A 10,693-nucleotide genomic window follows, 5' to 3' on the forward strand; every position below is an offset into this window, starting at 1 on the left:
CTTAGGAGATGGGCATATAGTGGGGCTCCATCTGTATGTAATGACTTACTGTCTTAAGACAAGTAAATATGGGAAGAATATTAGGATTTGATAAAGGTAGGTGATGTGTACTCAGGTGCTTGTTTTAATTTTATGGACATTGTCATGTTCCACATTTGTCTCAAAAAAATGAGGACCATTAATCTTATCAGGTACCATTAGCCCTCCTAACAAAATTAATTCCTTAATTTCATCCAGTATCCAGTCCATCTTCAGCTTCCCCTGGTTATCCCTTAAAATGTCCTGTAAAGTTGGTTTGTCCATGCCTAGTGCCCAGTTTTGGACTGTGGTATTGAGTCTCATTGCAGAATCTCTTAGGTCTCTTAGATTTTAAGAGCCCTGTTTTCATGACACATACTTGCACAAAATTGACTGACTAGGCGATTTGTTCTATAGAGTGAAAGTGCCCCACTTTATAGATTTGCCTGATGTCTTTCTTTCGGTGTCGTTTAGTTTATTCTCTAAACTCTGTACATCCTTTAAACTGGAAATCTGCCTTTTTTAGATTTGGATGTTAAGTCAAACTGTTTTTTTATAGTATGTGTTTTTATATTGCATCCTCTTGAAAGCCACATCATTTTTGTTCCTCTGTTAGTAATACTAAGATTTCTCTCTGTTGTAAAACATTTATTGTAGAAAATAGTCTATCTGGGTTACTCACGTTTGTGTTTTATTCCCCACAACCATTCATTTAATGATTTTAATAACCAGTTGGCAATTTTTCTACAACTGGTATATTTATTACTGGTTAAAAAATAATGTTAAGTCTTCCCTTTCTTCTACTTTTGTGTGTTAGCATTTTTTGGTAGCATTTTCTGTCATCTCTTGGGCCTGTTTGGTGAGCCAGAAATGGCTTAGTTTTTTAAAATGAGATTTTATTAGGATTTTGGTATTTATTCCTTCAGTGAGAGGATGAAGGGATTAAATAAAAAATGGGCTTTTATGCACATAAGAATATTAACTTAATACTACTTAATTAGGATTTGGTTGAAAATAATAGTATTTCTAAAAATCAGCACTCTGGTTCTGTTTAATTTTCAGGGCCATGCCCTCTGTTTTGTTCACAGAACTAATGCTGTGGTTTTTTTCTCTTACAGAGTCTTCTGAAGAGGAGTCTGATGATGAATTGGCAGATAAGGATTCTGATGTAAGTAACTGAATAATTTCCTTCCTAGTACATAAATCTGCCTAGATATCTTCACATTCTATAACAGGGCCTTCACGAATTCCTTCCTTGCTTCCTATTCCTACCAGGATAATTGGGATGAGGATGAGGAAGAGGAAGAAAGTGAGAAAGATGAAGATGTTGATGAAGAGGAAGATGAAGATGCTGAAGAAAAAGATGAAAATGGTGAGGACAGAGATGTGACAAGTGAAAAAGAATTAAATGGAGATTCTGATTTAGATCCTGAAAATGAAAGTGAAGAAGAATGAAGGCAGGAAAAAGCGTATAGCCAACTGAACTGTGTAAGCTCCGGCTCACCTTTCCCCGTGCTGCCGAGTTCTCTCGGGGAGGGCTGTCTAACTGGATGTCAGGGACCGTCGCACATTTCCAGATGCCTGATGGCGGCTCTGTGTCGCCATGCTGTCCCGACCCCCAGACATCACTGTGTAAATAAGAGTGTTTCATGCAAATGTTAATAAAACTTTGCACAGTAAATAGATACATTTTCTGCAATGTACTGACATGAGTGTCCAATAGCTGGTATATTTTTATAATATAATATCTTAATATGGTTGGTTAAATCAAGAATTGACTGAAGTGAAGATAAAGAAACTTCCTGTGGAGGGTTCAAGAACTGGCGTGTTGGGTGGGCGTCTGCTCTTACCTCAGGTTGGTGTCTCATCAAATCCAGATGTGAAGCAGCATGGTGAAAAAAATTTTAATCTGGTCCATTTTAATAAAATAGGGAATAAGTAAAAATTGGGGTAAAAATAGTATGATTTAATTTAAAAAACTGCACTGTTCGTAGCTTGTCTTCTAACTGTTGTGATCTGACTTGAGTCAGGTTGTATGTTTGGAGTGCTTCCTATAAAGAACCATTTATTTTTAAAGCTCTCGTGAAATATTTTTTTAAAACAGAGAAGAATTATGGTAATTTAAAAAAAACCTGAAGAGTTGGCTACATTAAGGATTTTTCCTAATGTCAAATTGCTGATAAAAAATCATCAGTGTGGACATTACCTGAGACTTAAATTCTGTTCGAGCTGCTTTTGAAGAGGTTTTCGTTTTTATTTAAATTACTAATGGGTCAAAGAACAATTCTTTATTTTTTCTCTTTGGTTTTAGATGTTAATGATAACTTTGTTGGAATGTTTCCAGAGAAAATATTTTTATAATTCAGTAATTTAATGTTTACTTTCCTTTTCATTATCTGATCTTGGCAGTGTTAAGGTATCTGTTTACCTTCAAAGTAATAAATCTGACTCAAGATTTTTTAATGTATATATAAACAAGCATTTTGGTGTGCTATGAAAGCCTTTTCAGTTTAATTAGTAATAGTTTAATTTAAGAAGGAGCCAGTATCTGTTTAATGCTCACTAGGGGCATGCAGATGGAAGTAAGTTTAAAGAAGGGCAGGGCGGATGGATTCCCCCCTCCGCCACCTGTGAATATATAAAACACAAAACCATCTTCTTTTAGGGACTTTGTAACAGCAGTGGCAGAACAGATTTCTGTGCTCAAGTAATTGAGTTGGAGCCATATAAGTACCTTTTGGGGAAGCAAGTTTGAGTCCGCTACTGGTATAATGTACAGTTATATTTGTCTATAAATGGAGCTGTTTATGGCAATTTAATACCATTCTCTTTGTAAAGTGAATAAATATTCATCTTTATCCAGTGCTTGTCTTGTGGTATATATAGCAGAATGTTTGGGCTTGTGTGAGGTTTTAATCAAGCAATTTTACTCCACTGTTAATAGGAAAGTGCTTTCAAAACTTGTTGATAACTTTAAGAATACCTAGAATTTGTGATGAAATAAAAGAACCAAGAATTTTGTTTTCCATGTCAGGTTAGAGCTGGTTGTTTTTTTGATGCAGTTCTGTTTGGTGGGTTGTGACTCCACAACCCTAGCAAGTCAGTAGTGACAGTAGAGAAGAGGCGGGTGCTAATATATTAGGTTTTGTGATCAACTAACAGTAATTTACAAGTCAGATTTCACTTTCATTTGGACCTACTTAGAGAAGCAAATGACAACTATATAGTAATTGCTTACTAAGCGATGTTGATTTAGAAAAATCCGCAGTTAAACTTTTTTCTAAGAACTTTCTCATTTCAGCTATTTTTCTATTTTTCCACAGGCAACAAGGTTGTGTGCGTGTGTGTGTGTATTTTAAGATTAATTTTTCTTCCTAACTTTTTAGCTTGAAAAATTTGAACCTCCATCCATGGATAAGTCAAGAATAGTATAGTATTTTGATTGTTAGATTGCTTTGTCTGTTAATCTAGGACATTCCTATTCATCTTTTTTGTGCTGTCTTTCATGATTTTGATATTTAATGAGTTTATATAAATTGTCTTATAGAATGGCTTTCAATCTGGATTTGTCTTATGATAGATTCAGGTTAAATGCCCCCTCCCCCCCCCTTTTTTTTTACAAGAAAACTAAATAGGTGCTGGTGTTTGAGATTAATTTGTAAAAGCAAATTCTTTGGGTATAGATGAATATATTGAGCATAAGTCTCTTGATGTAAGTGGATGTCAAGGCTTTAAGTTTGAGGCTTTCGAAGCCTTAGTGCAGATGGATGTTTGAGGGTTAGAAGTGGGATCTTGGCAGTGGGAGAATGAGATGTTGCATGCTGTGTAAGTTTGTCATTGCTTAATTCCTGTGGAATTTACTTATCAACATTCTACATTTATTCATTTAACAAGTATGTATTGTTTTCCCCTGTGTGCCAGGGATTAATTTAGTTGCTTGGTGGACATTACTAAACATTAAAATAAAAATTTCTGTCCTTGGGAAACTGACATTTGAGGGGGATATGGCTAAACAAAATGTATCATGCATGAATATATTTTATATAGTACATTAGAAGGTGGTAACTTAACAGGAAAAAAGTTAAGGGGGTTGAGAGTCAGGGTAGGGGAAATGGAAGTTACAGAATTAAATGTATGATCAGGTTAGGCCTTGTTAGAGATTGAACATCGACGATGAAGAGGCGAGGGAATTAGCTGAGTGGTGATCTGGGAAAGAGTGTTGTAGGTAGAGGAAACAGCTTGAGCGTGTTGCTGTTCTAGAAGCAGCAAGGTCAATGTGATGAACACAATGAGGAAGAGAGAGTGTCTCGGAGGTGAGATCACAGTGGTAATGGACAGCCAGATTGCACAGGGCCTCACAGACTCCCTGTGAAATAGGGAAATGTGGTGGTGTTTGAGCATGAGGCAGGTCAAGGTCTGCTTTGAAATGCCACACCAGCTGCTGTGTTGAGAACAGACTGAGGGTCCCTAGCCTGTAGGCAGATGGAAGTAGGATGATGGTGGTTTAGACCAGAGTGATGGTAATTGAGTTGGTGAGAGTTGGTTGGTTTCTGGGATTGTTGGGAAATTAGAGCCATTGGGATTTCCTGCCAGACATAGTGTGGCGTTGGGTTGAAAAAAAAAAAGAAGTTGGGCGTGGCTCCCCACATCATCTGGCTGGTGCTCTGAGGGGAGATAAGGAACTGAGTTCTGGAGACATTGAGTTAGACATCTACCAGACAGGCAAATACTCACACATTTAACTTGGGGAGAGTGGGTCGGAATGGAGATAGAGATTTGCTGGTGTCCTATATGTGACATTAAAGCTACAAGACAAGATGAGCTTCGCAGGCAGCAAATGCAAATAGAGGAAGAGCACTCAGGCCTGGTGCTCTACCTGCAAATTGAAGAGAAAAGGAGAAACCCCAAAAGGACGCCCAGAAAGTGACAGCTAGGTAGGAGTATTGATACTTGCTCTTCCATTCTCTTCAAATCTGAAATCATGACATCCCTGCACTGTGGTTTATTTCGGGGTTTAATTGATGACCGATAATGTGACAATTTGTTGATTCTTTCCTTGAAGACAACTCAGGCATATGATTTGCTTTTCTTTTCCTCTAGTGTTGTGGTCTTGACTTAAGTGGTCCCTCAGCACAGTCCCTCATGCTCCCTATTATGAGGCAGAATTGTACAGCCAAACACAAAATAGGCAGGATGAGAAATTGCAGCAGTGTGAACGGATGCACAGCAGCATGTAAACTGGAGCGCATGGGAGGATGGTTGTGCTCACACTTCTGTGCAGCTCTAGCTGACTTGGTAAAAACTAGATTGTACTGCTGGTACCGTGGTGGCATTTTGTATACATGTGGATAATTTTTAAATATTTCTGGGAGGAATAGGACAATGATGAATCAATGTGTACAGAAAGTACAAAATGAAGTTTTGGGATGTGGGTATGTTGCATAGCACTTGAGGCAAGGAATGTCAAATGAAAAATCCAGAAGTTAAAAATCACCACTTTGAAAATGGTATAGTATATCCTTTTGTACGTAAGACTCACAGGGGGAGGAAATACTGTGATATTTGGATGCTAAAGTTTAAAAAGAATTTTCTAATGGAAATAAAAAGATATGAAAGCCTTACGTGATAGGCTTACCTTTGGCTCTGGTATAGTTTTAATTGGTTTTAGTTACATTCTCCAGGATCTCAGGCTGATGAGGGAAGAGTGGCGGAAGCATATAGCTGCTTGGCGTATCCAGTCGCCAAAGGCAGAGACAGAGCTTTGCAGTTACCCCAGTGGGCCCCGAACCTTGGCTTTATCATGATGTCCCAAATCTGGGCCAAAGCTTTGCTGGTTCTTCATCCCTGGAGGTCTTGCAACGTCATACACCCAAGTCGTTAGCCAGGCTCACAAGAAATTGGTATGTAAATAGTGCTTTGATTTTACGTGAGAAATGCACCTCTCAAGTAGAGCAGAATGTTCATGTTGGGTGGTGACTTGCCTTCTTTCTACACAGGGAAGTCACACAGGAAAAATTTTATTATCAGAAAATGGTTTTTCCACTGGAGCATGGACCTGGAGTGTGAGAAATGAATTGGACGGTCTTGGTAGCAGCCTGTGGACAGTGCAGCCTGATGGGCTAGAATTCCTGGTGTGCCTGCCGACAGGGCTGCCCTAGGCCCACCTTCATCTTGGCCACTCCTTTTGGTGGTGGGACAGTTTCTGTCGTTGGGACTTAGATGATTCCAGTCTCTCCCGTTAGGGTGTGCTCTGAGAATCTGGGAGTTGGCTTGCTGGCGACCATCTGTGCCACCACAGTTAGCTGCATCTAAGAAAGAAAATTGCTGTTCTCAGCTAGCCTTGTTAATGGTTCTCAGCCTGGCAGAGTGTGAATTGGTGATTTTGTGAGAGGATTGGGTACAGGGAACAAAGTGGTAATGTCAGCAAGAGGGATGATAGGAATACAATTCATTCAGTTGTGGAAAGAGCACTGAATTTAGGGTCAGGAGCTTGAGCTCCAATTCTATGTCCATACCCTATAGGACAGTGACAAACTGGCTTTGTTTCATCCTTCTCTCTGTGACAGGAGAGTAACCACCATCCTGTCTCAAGGAAGGGGCAAGACCAAACCAAGCAGAAGCCTTGGGGATGCTTCACCTGGCTAAAGTGCAGCACCTGGCTAAGGAATTATTTTCCTACCTAAATGTGAGATGTGTTTTAAATATGGAAAGACAGAATGGAGCATAAATTCTAAAGGAAGCTCCTTTACAGTATGGAGATGGATATATCTGATGTTCTGGAGAGACCGGGCCCTCTAGGTTTCAGGACTTATCTGGACCAGGAACCCATCTGAAAGTTGCAGGTTTCTGGAAAGTTACCCTTGTGCATGGAACTCTTGTGGAATCTTATATATTGCCCTAGGTGTTCTTTAGGATTGGCTGGAATGGTCCTGGTTGGGGTTTGGCAGGTTATGATAGGTAGCAAGGTCTAACTGAAGCTTGTGTGAGAACAACCTCCAGAGTAGCCTCTTGACTCTGTTTGAACTCTTTCTGCCACTGATACTTTATTAGTTACACTTCATTTCCCCCTTTTAGTCAGGATGGAATTGTTGATCCCACGGTGTCGGGGCCACATTCATCCCTGGGAGTCATCGCCCATGTTGTCAGGGAGACTTTCACCCCTGGATGTCATGTCCCACGTAGAGGGGAGGGCAATAATTTCACTTGCAGAGTTGGGCTTAGAGAGGCTACATCTGAGCAACAAAATAGGTCCTCCAGAAGTAACTCTTAGGCATATGCCTATAGGTAGTCTAAGCTTCACCACTACCTACATAAGCTTCGTAAGAGTTGGATATCCCTAATGTTTGACACAGTATCAGGGGATTCCCTGATGGTAAAGTTTAGTAATTCCATATTTTTTTCTCCCATCCCTCAAGGGACTTTGCCAATACTTTTTGAATAGCTGCTTAATATATTCTAGGTTGTATTCAGGTATTGCAATAATCTATTCAGAATTAAAGGACCTCTTTCTTATTCTGGGCTTCCTGTGTTTCAGTTGTTCAAATGAGCTATATAGATAGATTGAGTTAGATTATGTGCTACAGAAAATTTCAGTTCTAGACCAAATAAACCTTTCTTTCTTTGGTCTCAAAGAGTATATCTGGTTCTAAAATTTAGACATATAAGGAAGCTCCTTTTCGACTTTAGCATTTTTAAGAAATTCAGACAGCCTTTTGGGTAAACAGTCCTTTTCCAAAGGGGAGAACGTGAACTCGATAAAAATCTTTTTCTTCTAAATGATTTTTTTTTTTGGTCTTGTTTTAAAAGTAGTGACATGGCCATTGGGAGAATTTTGGAGAACACCAAACAGTATAAAGAAGGAAAGTAAAATCACATAGCTGGAACAACTATAATGTTTTGGTGTATCCTTTCGATCTTTGCCTAAGTGCGTGCGCATTTTTTTATGAAACGGGAATCACAATATATATTGACCTTAATTGCCAAAATCCTTTTCCAGAAAGTATTTTTAGTCCTGTCGCAGCAGCATGTGTATTTCCATTTCACCATATTCTCATCCACGTATTATTGCTAGGATCCAACTACTTTTTCTGTGTTCATTTCCATTTGTATTTAAGTGTATGGTGGATTCAGTTAATGTCTGTGTTTAAAAGTCTCTTGTCTTCTATGCTTAAAAGGCTCGTATTCACCAGTAAAGGTCCTTTACATATTAAGGAAATTCATCTTTTGGCCAATCATATGATGCATATATTTCCCCCAGCTTGCCTTTTACATTCTTCATACTCCTTTCCTTATTTTTAAGTTTAAAAACTTCCCCTTTCTGAGACTAGGCTTGTATTTTATACTAGCACTTTTCTATCTTTATTGTATTTTTTCATGTAACTTTAATAACTGGTTGTGATTTATTGGTGCAAGGTGAAATCAAGTGGATTGCAACCACCATTTTTAAAGAAAAACAGAACATATCTGTCTTGCATGTAGTCGAGGTTAACTTGTTTTAGGAACCAATGTATAGTGGATTGCAATGTAAAATGCGTTTCTGTGGGTAAGACATTTGAAAGCTGCTGTTCTAATTTACATAGACCACTTGTTATCTCTGTAAGATGAAGTTCTAACTTGGTCTCCCCTCAAACCCCCCGAAATAACCAGCTTTATCCACACTATTTGTTGAATATTCTTTTTCTATCCCACAGCCTTGTGTCTGCTTTATCACCTGAGGGTCTGTGTATTGTCTATGTCAGCACTGTCCGTTGTGCTCCGCTGCTCTCTCCTATCGGAACATTATTTTAACTACCATAGCATTTTAATTCATTTTTATTCTTAGTATATTTATAACTCTGAAATTTTTTCTTAAATATTTTTCCCTTTTCATTCTAACATAATTTTTAAATATTTTTATTGATAAATCTTAACATACAAACAATCCATACATGGTATACAATCAGTGGCTCACAATATCATCACACAGTTGTATATTCATCACCATGATCATTTTTTAGAACATTTACATCACTCCTGAAAAAGAAAAAGAAAAAACTCATACATCCCAAGCCCCTTACCCATTCCTCTAGTTGACCACTAGTATTTCAATCTACCCAATTTATTTTAACCTTTGTTAAATTTATTTACTTAATAAATTAATTTATTTTTTATCCATATTTTTTTTACTTAGACACAAGGTTTCACAGTAACACAGTCACATTGTAAAAGCTATATCGTTACACAATCGTCTTCGAGAAACAAGGCAACTGGAACACAGCTCAACAGTTTCAAGTACTTCCCTCCAGCCACTCCAATACACCATAAACTAAAAAGGGAAGTCTATATAATGCATACGAATAACCTCCAGGATAACTCTCGAATCTGAAATCTCTCAGCCACTGAAACTACATTTTGTCTCATTTCTCTCTTACCCTCTTTGGTCAAGAAGGCTTTCTCAGTCCTTGATGCTGGATCCCAGCTCATCCCTGGGAGTCATGTCCCACATTGCCAGGGAATTTACACCCCTGGGAATCATGTCTCACGTAGGGGGGAAGGGCAGTGAGTTTGCCTGGCAGGTTGGCTTAGACGAGCCACTTCTGGGCAACAAAAGAGATCCTCTGGGGATGATTTAGGCCTAATTTTAAGTAGGCTTAGCCTATCGTTTGCAGGAATAAGTCTCATAGGGGCAAGATGAAGGACTTGGCCTATTGATTTGGTTGTCTCCACTGCTTGAGAGAATATCATAAATTCTCCAAATGGGAAGTTGAATATTTCCTCCTTTCTCCCCGCTGTCCCAAGGGGACCTTGCAAATACTTCTTTATTCACTGTCCAAATCATTCTGGCTTATATTGGGGCATCATATTAACCTGGACAAACCAAAAAACTCTCATGCCCTATTGAAGATTCTGGGTACTTACGGTGTTAAACTAAACTGACCATATAAGTTAAATTAGAAAAGGCACTATCCAAAAATATAAATTTTGTACCGAGTAAACATCTCTTCCTTTGGTCTCACACAGAAGTTGAAGTTTTAAAAGATGGATATCATCCTTTACTCTGTGTTTTGATTTACCTTAATTCTATCCAGATCAGCTCCATTCATACCTCTACTTGGTCAGATCCCTTTTTCAAGGTTTTTTTTTTTGGCATGTGCAGGCTCGGAGAATCGAACCCGGGTCTCCAGGAGGAGAGGCGAGAATTTTAACACTGAGCTACCCTTGAATTGCCCTTTTTTTCAACTGTTTAAACAGCACATATGGGGAACTGCTAACATTCATAGCTTCAGAGCTCTAATTTTGAGTCTCAGGTGTCACATAAAAAAAAGTTTCTGCTGAATGACCAGGTTATAAACAAACAGCTCAGTATCTCATAATTTAGAAATAGCAGTTACAACTCATGGAAACTTTACAATAGGCCCCATCCTGATAACCCATGCTCTCGACTTCAGTTCATTGAGTTTTTGTATTATAGTTCTTACATATGAGTGAGGCATGATAATATTTGTCTAACATTATTGATAAAAGATCCTCTGGTTGCAAGAAACAAAAATAAATAACTGGAGGCAGCTTAAGCAAAACAAATTTCAGTCTCATAGTACACAGGCAGAAACAGCTGGGCCTCAGGGAGGGCCTACAGGTGGGAGGGGAGAACCCATAGGGCCTCCGTTTGGTCCCCTATCTGCTGCCCTCTGCTGCC

At 38.7% G+C, this 10,693-nt stretch overlaps 1 protein-coding gene across 2 annotated transcripts in view; it reads left to right on the forward strand.

Moving 5' to 3' along the window:
- Positions 1-2,876, forward strand: part of WDR43 (WD repeat domain 43) — a 72,939-nt gene extending 70,063 nt beyond the window's left edge. For both annotated transcript variants that reach the window (XM_077152495.1, XM_077152494.1), the window contains exons 17-18: positions 1,137-1,186; positions 1,294-2,876. In XM_077152495.1, the coding sequence (XP_077008610.1) occupies positions 1,137-1,186; positions 1,294-1,473 (230 nt within the window). In that variant the 3' untranslated portion in view covers positions 1,474-2,876. The remainder of the gene's footprint in view (positions 1-1,136; positions 1,187-1,293) is intronic.
- Positions 2,877-10,693: the final 7,817 nt, after the last annotated feature.

The sequence above is a fragment of the Tamandua tetradactyla genome, chromosome 3, assembly GCF_023851605.1.
Source record: "Tamandua tetradactyla isolate mTamTet1 chromosome 3, mTamTet1.pri, whole genome shotgun sequence".
NCBI classification, from domain to species: Eukaryota; Metazoa; Chordata; class Mammalia; order Pilosa; family Myrmecophagidae; genus Tamandua; species Tamandua tetradactyla.